This window comes from Aquarana catesbeiana, linkage group LG09 (genome assembly GCF_042186555.1).
Source record: "Aquarana catesbeiana isolate 2022-GZ linkage group LG09, ASM4218655v1, whole genome shotgun sequence".
Taxonomy (NCBI): domain Eukaryota; kingdom Metazoa; phylum Chordata; class Amphibia; order Anura; family Ranidae; genus Aquarana; species Aquarana catesbeiana.
Genome location: NC_133332.1, coordinates 106,645,997 through 106,662,427, shown reverse-complemented (window position 1 = coordinate 106,662,427; position 16,431 = coordinate 106,645,997). Strand labels below are relative to the sequence as shown.

The 16,431-nt window shown below is 38.8% G+C and overlaps 1 protein-coding gene across 6 annotated transcripts in view; it reads right to left on the bottom strand.

The window, feature by feature from the left end:
- HTR2C (5-hydroxytryptamine receptor 2C) overlaps positions 1-16,431 on the bottom strand; it is a 1,278,729-nt gene that overhangs the window by 312,838 nt on the left and 949,460 nt on the right. For 5 of the 6 annotated variants that reach the window (XM_073599118.1, XM_073599115.1, XM_073599117.1 and 2 more), the window contains one exon: positions 11,353-11,964. In XM_073599118.1, coding sequence (XP_073455219.1) covers positions 11,353-11,776 — 424 coding nt within the window. In that variant the 5' untranslated portion in view covers positions 11,777-11,964. Of the gene's footprint in view, positions 1-11,352; positions 11,965-13,396; positions 13,497-16,431 lie in introns of all 6 variants that reach the window. The other variant, XM_073599119.1, reaches the window with a different exon arrangement.

Genomic DNA, 16,431 nt, shown 5'->3' with positions numbered 1-16,431 from the left:
ATATATATATATATATATATATATATATATATATATATATATATATATATATATATATATATATATATATATATATATATATATAAAAAAACTAAAATGAATGGACACACTTTCTTAGGTATTTCAAGCACAAACAATCACTGTACTGGGACTTAAAAATGTTCTTCTCAGCAGAACTAAATGTAATGAATGACATATTTGATAATCTGATAACTCAGAACATTCCCCACTGTACTCTTTTTAGGATATCAGCTTACAGTCTGCACACCTTTACTATAAGCAATGTCCACTAGAAACAATGTTGACACAACTGTAATAGCACTTTTCCTTTTTCAAAACAGATATGCAATGGGAGAGATTTGCTAAAACTGGCTCACACAGAATTTGGTGCAGCTGTGCATAGTAACCCATCAGCTCCTAACTTCAGCTAGTTCAATTAAGCTTTGACAATAAATCCAGAACCTGATTGGTTACTTTGCACAGCTGCACCAGATTTTGTGTGTACTACTTTTAGTAAATCTCCCCATTATGTACATGTTCAGCTTTAATATTTCTCGATACTCCTTCCAGATTTTAGGATTGTTGACTTGAGTTGCAGTTTAAGTAGCCTCGCTGATTCAAAATATTAACGGCATTTTTAGACATAACTGATGTTGTGACATAGAATTTAGCCAACATGTTCCGCATACTGACATGATATGTGTTTTCTTATACCAACAATTTATGCATATTGAGCAATATCTTCTGGCAATGGCATGTTATAGTCATAGGTAATGTATTCTGAAAGGAATGATTTATGACAAGTAATATGTTATCACATAGTGACATGTTCTTTTATGTGTGCTTCCATGTACCATATTTTAATTATTTTATTTCATACATATACACTTTTCATTTTTATCACAATGCAATAATGTGTTTTGATTTTCCTACATTTCTACTTGTCAGCAGTGCACATACAAAGAGTGGTGTACATGCAGAAAGCATCAGACTAAGGATCAGTCCAAGCTTGTGATGTATTTAGAAAATAGAAAAAAAACAGATGGAAACTAACAAATACTGGGCCTTGGTGATTTATTTTTTTGTCATCTATAGACTAACGTATTGGTGTTTTTTTCTTATGCCGCATACACATGACTGGACTTTCCGTCAGAATAGACTCCAACGGTCTTTCCGACTGAGTTCCGATGGAGTCTCGCTGAAACGGACTTGCCTACACACTATCACACCAAAGTCTGATCGTTTAGAACGCAATGACGTACGACGGGACTAGAAAATGAAGTTTAATAGCCAGTAGCCTATAACTGCCCTTGTGTCGTTTTTGGTCTGTCGGAATAGCATACAGACCAACGGTTTTCCCGATAGGAACTGATTCCGTCGGAAAGATTTGAAACATGTTCTATTTCTAGGTCCATCAGAATTTTAGAAAGAAAAAGTCCAATGAAGCCCACACACGATCGGAATGTCCGACAGAATGATTCCTTCAGACCTTTTCTGGTGGAAAGTCCGGTATTGTGTATGCGACATTACTCTCACACATTGTGTTTCCAGAGATGGTGAAAAAAGTTATTCCTGTTTATCTACCTGTACTAGCATTGAAAATATCACTAATGATAGAGAATGGGTTACTGAACCTAAATCTCATATGTAATTTCCTACTTTATAAATATGATGCTATCTCTCACTAGAGGGACTAATAGAGAAATTCAAACCAAATTCTCATTAACAGTCAGGGGTAATCTTTGGGAAGAACTGATTATAGTTTTGACAACACTGTGAAGTGACATGTCCCAACTTCACCAGACTATACATACTGGCTTTCCTTGCTCAAGATAGGTATAATATTCTGGTAATAACTGATCAATTACTAATACGCTGTAAATAACTGCTAGTGGCCAATACAGAACAGGTCTTTGAAAGAATATTGAAGCATAACATGCCTTAGGTACTCAATAGCAATGAACACTTTATTTTATTGACCATAGTTATGCTTTAGTTATGATGCTTTAGGAAATTCAAAAAAGTTTCAGAGAATTATTCACTTTGATATGTATAAGTAAACAGCTTAAAATATAGTTGAAATGCATACAATATGTGTGAATTGTATTATCTGACATAAAACTGATTCCTTTAACCACTTGCCGACTGACTCACGCCAATATACGTCGGCAGAATGGCACAGGTGCGCAAAACCACGTACCCGTATGTCACTCCATCATGGGCGGCTAGCAGGCGCAGGCAGGTGTCTGCTGGTGGCCCGCGATCATGGCACAGAGAGGCAGAACGGGGAGATGACTATGTAAACAAGCATTTCCCTGTCTCTCTGCATAGCAACATGAGAGGGATCTACTGCTCCCAGTGATTGGGAGCAGTGATCTCTGTCATGTTCTAGTGAGCCCATCCCCCCTATAGTTAGAACACACTGAGGGAACACACTTAACCCCTTGATCTCCCCCTAGTGTTTAACCCCATTAATGCCTGTGACATTTACACAGTAATCAGTGCATTTTTATAGCACTGATCGCTTTATAAATGTCAATGGTCCCCAAATAGTGTCAAAAGTGTCCAATCTGTCCACCGCAATTTCGCAGTCATGATAAAAATCGCAGATCACCGCCATTACTAATAAAAAAAAATAATAATAAAAATGCCATAAATCTATCCCCTATTTTGTAGATGCGATAACTTTTGCACAAACCAATCAATATACGCTTATTGTGATATTTTTTTACCAAAAATATGTAGAATACATATTGGCCTAAACTGAGGAAGAAATTAGTTTTATTTGACTTTTTTGGGATATTTATTATAGCAAAAAGTAAAAAATATTGCTTTTTTTTTTTAAATTGTCGCTTTTTTGTTTATAGCGCAAAAAATAACAACTGCAGAGGTGATCAAATACCACCAAAAGAAAGCTCTATTTGTGTGAAAAAAAGAGCGTCAATTTTATTTGGGTACAACGTTGCACAACTGTGCAATTGTCAGAGCTCAGAATGGAATATTACAAACTTTAAAAATGTGTATATCTCAGGTGCTACAATCCCAAAGACAGAAAAACATAAAGTAAAGTAAAGGGAGGGACTCTAAATGTAGCACAGAGACATCGTAGAAAACAGAATGAAATTTCCAAAATTTTATTCATTAAACCATATATAATTTACCACAAATAATAATCCATAAACCATATGTACATATTACAACTACCAATATAGAATATATGAAGAATGCCATAAGCCAGGCATCACTAACTGGCGGACCCAGTCACTGTCCCATCTGGATTGCCATGGTCCCGTCATTTAAGAACCGGTTCTTTCTCCCTGCCTCTGTCACTATCACAGCAGAGAGCAGGAGGTAGAACAGTTCCACTCACAGAGCGAGAGGCACAGCTGCACTAGATTAAGGGCAGGAGCAAGAGCTGACATTCAAAATTAACTTTTCATATTGTCAAGATGGTGATTGGTTTCTAGGATGAAAAGTTAACTCTGGCAGCTTCTGCTCCCACCCTCCATATAGTGCTGCTGTGCCCCCCAGTCTGTGTGCCTGAGTAAAGAAGAAAGGGAAGAGCTGGGATGTGATGGAGTGGGGATATCTGCAGGGGGGTCTGTGGTGTGAATTGGGGCCAAAGCTTTGGGGGTCCGTGATGTGAAGGGGGGGCAGAGCTGTGGGGTGTCTGTGATGTGAAGGGGGATAGAGGTGTGGGGGTCTGTGATGTGAAGGGAGGGCAACTGTGATGTGAAAAGTGGATTGTGATATGTAGAGGGACTGAGGGCAATAATGTAAGAAAGGGATTGTGAAATAAAGGAAGGGGGCTGTGATGTGAAGGACCTGAGTCATTGCACAAACATGCTGCTCGGACTTCTGCTGGAAGAAAAGTTTACTAATCGGACCTCTGTGAGTTTGAATTCAGTACCCCGCCATAAGCAATTCCCACTGTTCATTATTTATAAACCTTTTATTACATGTTTGCGGAGAGTTCTGCTTTTTCGGGACTGGGTTGATTTATTGCTGTGGCTGTTCCACATTACATTCCATATTAGACAGTCATGTTACAGCAAATAATCATATATTATAACCAGACATTTCAAGGCACATTGTTACATACTTCAAATTATTTACAGATGACATGTAAAAAAGCTCTCCTTCAAGGTCACAGGAATAGGACAACATCAAGACAAAAGGAATAAAAACTGAACCCCAGAAAGATCAGCAGAAGGTGGCCTGCCAAAAGTGTGGGGTGCCTGTGTGGAATTAAAGACAGGGTTAGAAGAAGTATGATTCACAAGACTGATAACATGAGGACAAAACAGAAATGACCCTGTAATATCAAAACCACCATTTGTATTTTCCACCCACAAGAAAGTGTCAGGGCCTGGATTTGAAGCAGGAACCTCCACTGTGCCATGCAATGTCGCTTTTTGTGGAACCACCTGACATGCTGGATAGTTTCTTGGACAATTCCTTGAATGATCCTGCCTTTTTACCTTGTTTGTCTTGAACCTTGAACTCTTTGCTCCTCCCGTGAACTTCCTCATTTAAGCCATCTCTTTGCACTTCCTGTTTGCCAGATTATTGTGCTCTCTCCGGCCAGTATCTCACTTCTGTCTTTCCTGCTGCTGTCCATATCTTTGCAGGTAAGATCACAAGAATACAAATACTAGCTCCTACAAAACAGGAACCAACTAGTGACCCACATAGATTTTCACTCACCAGAGATATATGACCAACTATCGCTAGTATGTCAAATGCGCTTGTGGAGCATGTCCCCTTTAAATCCATTGTCTCCTGTGCTAGATTTGGTTGATGTTAACAAGGGAACTGATAAGAGGAAACCCATAGTGTAAAATCATATTTTAAAATGTTATTAAGTAAAGCTAAGAAGTAAACTTGTATTGGTGCCTGTTAGAACTTGGCACCTGGTGTGTACAGCATTGGCTAGAAGCTGGGCCCGCCTTGTTGTTTCCACTCCAGGAAGCACGGCCCGTCCCCGTCCGCATCATCGGAAGTTACATCACAATGACAAGGGTATAGCTTCAAGGCATTTCCACCTGATTGATCATCCTCAGGAGCTTCCTGAGGATAACCAATCAGGTGGAAATGCAATGAACGTTGAAGTTATACACCATCTTTGGACGAGGACCCAGGCTGCGCTTCCCCGAAACAACATGGCGGGCCCTGCTTATAACCAATGCTGTACCCACCAGGTGCCAGGTTCTAACCAGCACTAATACAAGTGAGTTTACTTCTTACCTTTACTTATTAAAATAAAAAAAAAACGGTTTTACACTATGGGTTTCCTCCTATCATTTCCCTCTGAGTGGTATGATCGGGTTGTCAACATCAAGCAGATCTAGCACAGGAAACACTGGATTTGATGGGACATGCCCCACAAGCACATTTGACCATACTAGTTGGTCATATGTCTCTGGTGAGTGAAAATCGATGTGGGTCACTATATGCACTAGTCGCTTCCCTGTTTGTAGGTGCTAGTATTTGTATTCTTGTGATCTTACCTGCTGATTCTTTTCTCCTCCACCTCCCCTCCAGCTGAGTGCATGGGATATGGCTGTGGTTGATTCAGGTTATGTCAGTTGGGGGTTTGGCATAGAAATACAACATATAGATTGATGCCTATGATGTGAGATGTTGGGATTCTTTTGTTGGCATTGGAATGTATGATGTATGCAGATGTTGTGAGTAGGAGATGGGGTAGTTGGGAAGTGTGGTAGTGTGAGCTAGAGTAGGCACTTGTATGCTGTTGTGTATGAGTATGTGGGGGTTAGTATGTTATATGCTTTGGTATGCTATGGTGCAAGTTTGTGACTGTATATGTGTTCAGTGGGTTGTGTGGGGTGGAAAGGAGTATATGTGAGGATAGATGAGCATTCTCCATGGACACGGGTCTATGTTGTGTTTGGATAGTTATATTGGCAGGTAACTACTCGTTTGTGTGAATGTGAGGATGTACAGGTGAATGTGGTCATATTGGTAATTTGGCCTTATTCACCATGTGACTGCATGTGCATGGTTATGTATGTGGTTATGGTCTCTAGTGTTAGGGTGAGTATATGAGCAGAGATTGTTGGTGTATGTATGTGCGGACAAAAGGTTATTTTATCTATGTATAAGTAAATTAGTGTTTATATACAGGTATGCTATTCTGTGGGAGGGGAAGGGTAGTCTACGCTATGTCATTTCTGATCTTGTTTCTGTTCGATTGTAAATTAGGTATAGAGAGATTATATTTTGGTCTAATTTGTTTAATCCTAGTAGTAGTGGCTAGTAGCCTGGTGCGGCCCTCACCTCCCTGGAGTGCCAATCCCTAATATTTTTGGACAAAGGTGGGGGTTATGTGGATGTAGTGTATTGTGGTTACCTTGTTGTGCCCTGGGGTGGATTTCATGCCCGAAAGATCTGTAATGAATGTGGTAAGTCTTTGTTGATAGGTATATGGTTTACTATTATGGCAATGTGAAAAATATATAATTGTATCATCAAGGTTTTGAATTCTTCCGCACGGTCCCTGCAGAAACGGCAATCACACCTGTGAAACTAGTGTAGTTTGAAGTGCGGAAGAGCATGCAAGCATCATAATGGATTTTGTTAAAAAAATTATATTATGTAGTGCAGTTTATTTTATGTATTGTAAATCATGGTATATACTTGAGCAATGGTTTTTATAAAGTGACAAATTTTGTATTGTTTACTTATTTTATTTGCTATATTCTTATCTCAGTGCGGAGCCTTTAAAGTCCCGCTCCTTTGGGAGAAAAATTCTGGTGTTTGTATATTTGAAGTACACAGTATTTAGGTATTCTGAATTAAAGAGGCATTTAACAAACAAAGAACTTATCATCATGTTCAGACATCTCACAGGAAAGAGAAAATATTTACAAGAAAAGTCCCCTCTGATCGACAATGTAAATTCAAGCCAAGCCATAGTAAAATACAGTTAATGGACTAAAGATGTGTCTAGACACCACATCCCCATGAGAGCATAGATACGCATTGTACACCTGTACTGCTTGGGTGTTTCAAACAAAGTCAAACGCTTAACACAGTTCTTTCATTGCTTTTGCTTTTTTAAGAACAGTAAGTTCGTACAAAAAAAGTGTTAATGCTTGTGCTACCTTAAAAAAATATATAAAAAAAGCACCTGTAACTTTGGAAGTTGAACTAAGATATGCAATCAGCAGCAGATGAAAACATGAGCGTGTCTTCTGTTAAAGTTAATTGCATTATATCAAACAGCTATAATCCTGACACATACAGCATAAGAAAACATAAACGTAGGTCTCAGAGCGGTTAATAGAACCATACAACCTGAAAGCTGGGCTGGAGCAACATGTTTTTTCTGACAAAGAATGCACACAAGCATAAAAAGCAGATAACGACAATAAATCACTCAACGTATTAGTTACTTTATTATTATTATTATTATTATTATTATAGGTTTTGTTTGAAGCCTCCTATTCATAACATATTATGTAATACGTGGGAGATAATAGGAAGGCAAATCGTCTTGCTCAGCAAGATTCTTTAGTTTTGGAACAAAGCACTACAAATTAATGGTTAATATTTGAGCAGTTTTTATAACATTTGTGAATATATGTTCCTGCAAAAGTAACACAGTCTCCTGACAAAGAATGGAGGTTCAAATCAAGAGCTACTCTTTTCATGACAGTTTTGCAATTGTCCATCTTCTGAATCAGACTCTGTAGTATAGCTTTTATGTATATCTACACTGATATTGACAGTATTGTATTATAAAGCACAAATTGCTTTAGAATACAAGAATTTCTGTAATACCCTCTTAAGACACGTGAACTATATGCTAACTGTGCCTCCAAGGTGTATTTCAGTAAGATACTCACATCCCTATATTTAAAAGCTCCTTTAAGTTGATCCAACACTCTTCCTTAGCAGTTTCGATATGGTGACACTCTTGAAAACATTTGAAATAATCCGCTCTGCTATGCTTTATCACCGAGTCTGCTTTTAGCTCCAAGTCCAGCTATGCTTAGACTATAGAAATTAATGTATTTATGTATTCTTTCTCTCAGGAGCGAGCCAGGGAAAGTGGCTTTCTGTTGGGGCACCTTATGAAGAGGAGGGGCCTGAAACACTGGCGGGGGACCCCAGAAGATGAGAATTGGGCTGCTCTGTGCAAAACCATTGCATAGAGCAGGTAAGTATAGCTATGTTTGCTATTTTATTATTTTTTTTTTAAACAAAGGTTTACAACCACTTTAACAAGAAGTAAAGACTCTTAAAACAAGCCCTCGTGGACCTCTGTAAATGCATATACATATGCAATTCAAAATAGTATGTAATTGATTCTCAAAGATTACAGCAGAGACTCTGAAGTCCATTTTCAGTTATTCATCAAAGCTCACCTTCTGTCTGTTTTTTAATAATGGGCTGGCAGGCTGCCAAGTTCATGCTGCCTTAAAAAAGGGGATATAAGCTGTAATTTCAGTATTGTTGAACTCTCTCCAGAGTGCTGGTGGAGGTCACAGGTCAGTGTGGGCATTTTAATTTTTTTTCATAAATATTTGTATTGTTTTTTCAAGAAAGAAAATTAATACAAAGTTTATATATATTGTATGAAATTGTATCAGTGGAAAATATACTTTATACAGAAAATATAAAGTAACAGTCCAAAATGGAAGGAAATAATAAATTGAAAAAGTTTAATTAACAGATGTACAAGAGTTTCTAAGAATATATCATGAGTGTAAAAGAAATCTATCAAAATTTTGAGGTAAATAAGATGTAATCCAAGGGGGCCATGTTATTATTATTAAATGTTATTATATTATCACAAACGATAGCAGTAAGTTTTTTGTTAGACATAAATCAATTAATTTTGTTTATAATCGAAGTGGAATTGGGAGTAGAAGACCACCATGCTTTAGCCAAAGATTGTTTAGCAGCAGTGAATAAAAAGCTTTTTGGTTTGAGATTCAACAAGGCTTCTAGTGGGTTTTGGGAAAGTTGTTTATCAAATATGGTAAAAATCATTAGGTATATATCAGACCAGAATTGTTTTATTGTAGGACATTCCCACCAAATATGTAATAGGGTTCAAATATCAAAGCAGCCTCTAAAACATTTATTGGATATAGTTGGTTTAATTTTAGCTAGACATTGGGGAACAAAGTACCATCTCATGAGCAATTTATAGTTAGATTCAACTACAGCTGTATTAATAGAGCAGTGCCAAGTAGTATACCAGATTTGTTTCCAATCATTGTCCATGGGCATTTTTCAAAGCTTTTTAATCAAAGTTATGAATTTAGAGATACTTTAATGTCCATAGTCTGGGCACAGGTGTACCTGTAGCCCTCTTGTTTGGATAGAGTGGAGAATGATAAATGTATGTTTAAACTCAAAGTTTTTTTTTAGATAGTGGTGAGGTTTTAAAGCCCCTCTCAGGTTGTTATTGCTGTATGGGTGATCTTTCTATCTGTACTGGCGATTGTCACTGGGCAAGAAAGTAAGGGAAAACCCAGAGTTTTGAGTTGTTGTCAGAATAAGAATAGAAGGGAAATCCTTCAATGCCGTTACAACTGTCTGTGAGGAGAATTTTGTCACCTTGGAGAGTTTTACCCACACTTTTTGTTGTGTCTAAAGGACAAGCAGTATAGCGATATCTCCCATGTGGAATACAGATGGGCACAAAACATGGTAGGACTTTTTTTAACAATTTCCTGCTCTTTTCAAAAAGAAATATTTAACTTTAGACATATTTTAAAATCTTTCATGTTTTATTTTGTTAAGGAGATTTTCCTTCACTTCTTGGCTTACAGACACAACTATGATAATGATCTCCAGGACAAATAGAGAGGGAATCTTTCCTATGAGGAGATTAAAAGCAACAAAAACTGATACTGTAAGGACCCCCACTACTATGTTGAATCTTCTGGGAACTCCACAGGTGACTAAATAAAGTGTTATTATTGTTGTTGCTTGTTCTTTACCAAGACATGTGCCTTTCTAAGACTCAAGCCATTTCCTGCTCTATATGTTTCGGGGCCTGGCCCCTCCTGCTCAGTGCCAGGACAAGGTCATTTAGTGCCCAGGACAAAGATGCCAAATGGCGATGCACCCCCCCAAATGTATAAGCATTATGTGTCAACAAAAATCCCCCCCCTACACACTTACCTCATAAACATAAATTCCCTTTGCTAGCCAAAATTCTCCCCAAACAAAAATTTCCCCTCTTTCAGTAGAAATATCCTCCCCTAGGTCAAATCCTCTCCCTCCCCAGACCCCCCCTCCTAGCACAAATCTCCCTCTAATTTTCCCTCTGAGCATAAATCTCCCCCCCGCCAAATTCTCCTCTTCCAGGAAAAATCCCCCCAAATACCCTCTCCTAGCACTAATCCCCCCCTCAAATTTCCCCTCCTAGCACAAATCCCCCAATCATGCCCATTAGCACAAATCCCTTCCCCAATCCCCCTTCCTAACACAAATCCCCTGCCCAAATCACTCATTCTAGCAAAATCCCCCAAACCTCCACTGCGCCCAGGCCAGCTTCCCCTCCTGCCCACCCCTTGTCCTAGTCCTGCTCCAGCTACATGTACCGGCTATGTTCCAGCCAGAGCCATTTTTGGGTTCCAATCAAGAAACTTTCAAATCTTCTGAATTGCAAAGAGATCCAAAGGGGGTAAATACAGTCCCTTACAAACAGATATTCTAATATATAAATGCCTATGCTAATCACAACGGAATACACACTAAAGGCTTGGGTCACCATTTTCTGGCCCAAAATTATAGATCTGGTAACAGTGGAAAGTATAGTGTTACTAGTTATCAAATGCAGAAGGGAATACAGAAAACTGATTTCAAGAGATATTTTTGTTGTTGTTTTTACATCTAAGATTCACACAACTTCTTTGGTCAATAGCCTCTGAGTTTATAGAATGATTTCTACTACTCACTGTTTGCAGATAATATCCTTCTGATGTAATTACACTGTCCCACTTTAATTCTGCTAAGATGGAACTCCAAAAATTAAAACCTTCTTTTTGTTTTTCATGTTGGAAAGAGTAAGGGAGTGCTTTGACTGATATATGCAGCCCCTCCCTTCTTATACTAGTGACAGCTGGCCACCGAAACATGACAAATTGAGAAATCTCCATGGCTGGACACCAGTACCAATAAAACATTTTTTCTTCAGTTGAATAGGGAAGAGTTGTCAGGCTTTAATCTCCCTCAATCAAAATTCAAATAGGTTTAACTAAATTCCACCTAAGGTCGAGGAGCTCAAACATTTTAAAAAGTAGAGTTGTTTTCATTGGCATATCAATAAAAAGCAATGTAATATGAAATTGCAAAGAAAAAACTTACCGTACAGAATTGTGATGAGAGAAACTGGCATAACCAAAATTCCCACAAGCATATCAGCCACTGCCAGTGACATGAGGAAGAAATTGGTTGCATTTTGAAGTTTTTTCTCCAGTGACACAGCCATAATAACCAGAATGTTTCCTCCTATTGTTAAAATAATGATAATCAAAGTCAAAAGAGCATACCAGTTCTTGTCAAGTGCTGGGCGAAATGCCTCATCCGTTTCAGACACATTGGCTGGACCCGATGTGGGCAGGCTCTGGTTTAAAGTCACATTGTTGTTAATGTGCCAGGCCATCAGTCCATTGTGTATGCTGATGTCCAAGGTAACTGAGACTGTTGTCAGGCCAATCAACATTCCTGTGCTGCTGAAAGTGCTCATTATCTGAAGGAGGCTGTTCCCAATTGTGCTAAATGGAAACATTTAGTTTAATATATAGAACGGTGAGCAGCAATGGAAGGTACCATCCCCTTTCAATGAATCCAACTGGAGTGAGATTTTTCATATTATCCCAAGTCTTATTTTTGCATTGGCTGTTAGATGTTAAGCAATGTTTCATCCAAAAGGACAGATGTGTCTGAAGTGTCCACTTCATTCTCTGGTCCAGAATTCTGAAATTAGAATAAGATAAAATAAAATGTAATAAACTACCTTTATATCTGTACTGGATGTGTACTGCCTTAAATCTTCTCTTAAAGGGTTAGTTGACGGAAAAGGCTGCATTACTAACTGTATTCTAATGTAATAGTGCTACAGTGAGTGTTATCTCTGCACATGAGTTCCCATCTGTGGTCATCTGTCCAATTTTTTTATAATCATATTTTATTAAAGTTTTCACAAAGTATAAACATTTGTCTGACATCATCTAATATTGCAGAATCATATGGAAATATTTGTATGCAAACAGTTAAGTCGGGTCTATGAATACAAGCAGTGGAGTAAACAAAGCAAAACAGTAAACAGTGTCCACTCCAAGTTGCCCATAAACTGTTACCATCACCGCCAGGTCTGTGGCTGGCAATTAGCATTAGGATAGATGTCAGCAATATCAATTGGCGCAAATGAAAAATGAGAATGGGAGAAAAGACACATTGAAGGGGGCAAAACAATCCATAAACAAATAGTCATGTGTGCTACAGCTTACATAAGGTCTTACAAAAGAAATGTGTAAAAACAATGTGAAAAAGTATATAAATCACACATATCACTTTAACAACTAATAAAGTGCAAGCATAATACAAATGAACTACATAAGAAGTGCAAAAGTCCAAAATATTCAAATTCGAATACAAAAAATAAACAACGATTAATATTCCATTGGTATAAAAGTGCTTGATGCGCAGTAGATTTTCAAAGTGCTGAGTGCTCAAAGGTGCTCCTTTAAAAAGATGTCCTCATACACCACAGTGTGGATCCCGAGTTACAGGTATTAAACAAGCATGCAATTCACAATCCACAACAATGAGCAACACCCATGTCACATTTGCATTCTGGAACGTATACTCCTTATAAACAAATGGCATGAATCAGCTCTCAGTCTATCTTAAATCGCTCATCAGAAGTTTCCATATAAAACAAGCAGGGAGAATCTCATAGTGCAATACAGCTTAAATGGTTTTTTCAAAAATAGTCATATTCACTTACATCAGAGCAATGAAAAACAGACTTCACATAAAAGCTATGGCCGCAATGTCTCACACTCCGCCAGCACGTGGTGACGTCACACACTCTATACTACTGAAGCGTTTACCCAAAACTGGCGTCATCTAGGATTGGAGGGTTACCACTTTTTCACCAATGGACTATTAATCATTGTTTATTTTTTTGTATTAGGATTTGAATATTGTGGACTTTTGCACTGCCTATGTAGTTCATTAGTATTATGCTTGCACTTTATTAGTTGTTAAAGTGATATGTGTGATTTATATAATTTTTCACATTGTTTTTACACATTTCTTGTTTATTAATCTGAATGACATGTATAATCTAAAGGGACAGCACACTATATATTTTTGTAAGATTTGCTAAGTTGATCAGTGTCACCTGTTTATGGTCTGTGGCAGTCCCACCAGGGTGTATTTAATCCAACCGACCCAAGGTGTACCAAAAGCAGGATTTCTTTTTGGTTTTAAGGTCATAAGATCTGGCAAAAAAGTATAGAGGTTCATTATTCAGGTATGTCCAAAACCTAGCTAGCATTCTTTCCTAATATGATCTCAAAGGGGAGCTGTTTTTCAGTAGAAGCTAACTTGGCACAAGTGGTATCATCAGTGCACTATGTGCAGAAAAAAATGTACATCCTCCTTAGGTTCAAACTAGGGGAAACCTCCCAACAGAGCCAGGAGAGATGTTTTGGTCATTTCATGTTTTGTTACTCATTTATGAAAACCAGATCTGGAGGATCAAGACTTCTTCATATGGGTTTAATACATCTGCAGCTGGGGGCATGCCTGGAAATTTCATCAAGGATACCTCACCGATAACCTACTTGATAGATATCTTTCTGTAGTGTGAGTCGCTGACCATACCAATTGGTTGTTGATATTTCTATTTTGGTGGCCAGACAATTTAAAATATTCAGAACATTACATAGCAGGCATCCAATCATGATTACATGATGATTAATGAGTTTACAGAAAGTATACTTACCCTCTTTGCTAACCACTCTTACTTAATTAATCCACTTTTCTCTACCCTAGCTGTATACTTACCGATTTCTTGGACATTGTTTTGTAGAGCCAGAGTTTTTCACTTTGGAAGATGACCCCACAGTAGTCTAAGAGTATTGACTATGCAGTCAGAGGTTACAGATGGAAGATCTAGTGTGGTTTGACGTCAGCCTCATGGTTGACCTTGACTGCAGGAACCAGTTAGTATACAGCTGGATGAGGGTTAGGGTAACATAATTGAGGCTAAGGGTGTGGGGGAGAGGGGAATAGAATATGTATGCTTTCTATGAAAAAAAAAAACTGTATATTTACTCTAATGGCCCACGTGGTACTTATAATCTCTGAAGACCTTCTTGGAAAAGCTAAATTGGAGCCATTAATCCTTGCAAATGATCATGGGATACAAGGATAGATGTATAATGGCTGCCCTAGTGGATGTTTTGGCAAACTGCTTGTTCAAGTATGACTTAATGCCTGTGTTAAGCTACTGTCATCATGATATGTTTGCTGATTAATAGGTAACTAGTTCTGAATTAACTATATTTCAGAAGATATATGATAACCCTAATAAGCCTATACTTTTCAATAAGGTTTGAATCCACATCTTGACCAATGTGCACGTTTAACAGGAAGCATAATATTAGCTAATTTTTAAAAGTAAAAATTGTCCTTACTGCAGAATTCCTGCAGTTTTATGTACATCTGCAGTTTTAATTTAGGTAGAATAATTATACATCTGAGTCTTACAACACCTGCTTATTGTGCTAGGGGTGTCTGTTTCATTTAGTTCTGTGCAGTTACTGATGATGTGTGTCATGAAAACCCTCAATGATTTAATGGAAATGGAGCAGAATGTTGTTTCTTTATTTTCTATAGAACTGTGCAGAATTGGTTTACTGTCTGATAAGATGAAATCTTCTTAAAGTCTTCAGAAAAAATAAACACCCCAGAAAGGCACAAATAACTATGGCAAATGCTTCAAGAGTTTTTATTTTGTGGAATTGTTTATAAAGTATGGCTTATAGTACAACTAGATAAAAGTCAGTCTGTGTAATTTTGCAAGGAAGCAGAAATTCCACTGATTTTAACTTAAAGTGTATCTATGGTCAAAATATAAAATCATGGGGGGCGTGGCTTGGCAGCGACGGACGCACACTAGCAGAGCTCCATGAAGGAACCTGGCCTGCAGCCAGACACCTTGCTTCCAGCGACCCAGCTATGGGCAGAAAGCTGTACCAGACCCCTCAGACTCACCCTAAACGTAGCACCACTGCCTCCCAAGCTAGAAACATCCCGGATCTCTTTAAAAATTAAACGATATCCCGCGGCAGCATGGCAGGACACAAAATGGCGTGGGCGCAGCGAACGGAGGAAGACTCCAGCGAGGAATCCTTATCCACAGCAGGTGATTCAGGTAGGGGCTATTCCCAGACAAACCAACCTCTGACCTACGCCGATATGTCGGGCTTTGCACCGGACATAAAGTCCACGTTCTCTGCCGCCATTACCGACCTGAAGTCCAACCTGCTAGTTTTAACTGACAAGCTGGCCACAGTAGAAGCCAACGGGAAACACAGAGACAGGAGGATGGATAGATTGGAAAGCGTGGCAGTCTCTCATTCCTCTCACCTAATTGAAATGAATGGACACCTCGAGGACTTGGATAATAGGGGCAGAAGGTGCAATATTAGGGTGAGAGGTATCCCCGAATCTGTAGACACAGCACAGATAATACCAGCCCTACAGAGAGTTTTCAACACTCTCCTTGAAAGACAGGAAGACACCGCCATTGACTTTGTACGGGCACACAGAGCTCTCAGACCCAAAGGACCTGACACTGCTCCCCCAAGGGACATAATCTGTTGCTTACAGAGCTTTCCTTTAAAGGAATCCATAATGAATAAAGCCAGGGGCAATGACAGCATTGTATTTAATGGAGAGACTATTATGTTGTTCCATCACCTGTCCCAAATTACTCTACGTAATCGCAGGGCCCTGAGACCCCTCCTTGACAAACTGAGGGCGAGTGATTTGAGATACACGTGGTGATTTCCCTTTGCCCTAACTGTAACACAAGAAGGCAAGCAGCATGTATTGCGCACCCCCTCTGATTTGCCCGATTTCTTTGAATCCCTGCACATGGAACCTGTGGCACTGCCCGAGTGGTATCAGGAATTTCTCCTTCCAAGAACCGAGGGGGGCCCACACAGATCACCTCTTTCCTCGCCAGACAAGAGGCTGTCCAAAAAGACAAGACACAACAGAGGATCTGGATCTTATGGCCGCACACCCAACTCCAGACAGGCTGCTCCTAAAGCTCCTAAAGAGGAGGATCAAGGTGACCCAAATGACTAGTGAGCAGTAGCACTACTTTATGCCAGAATTCCCCTGGCACACAATAAGGGGACT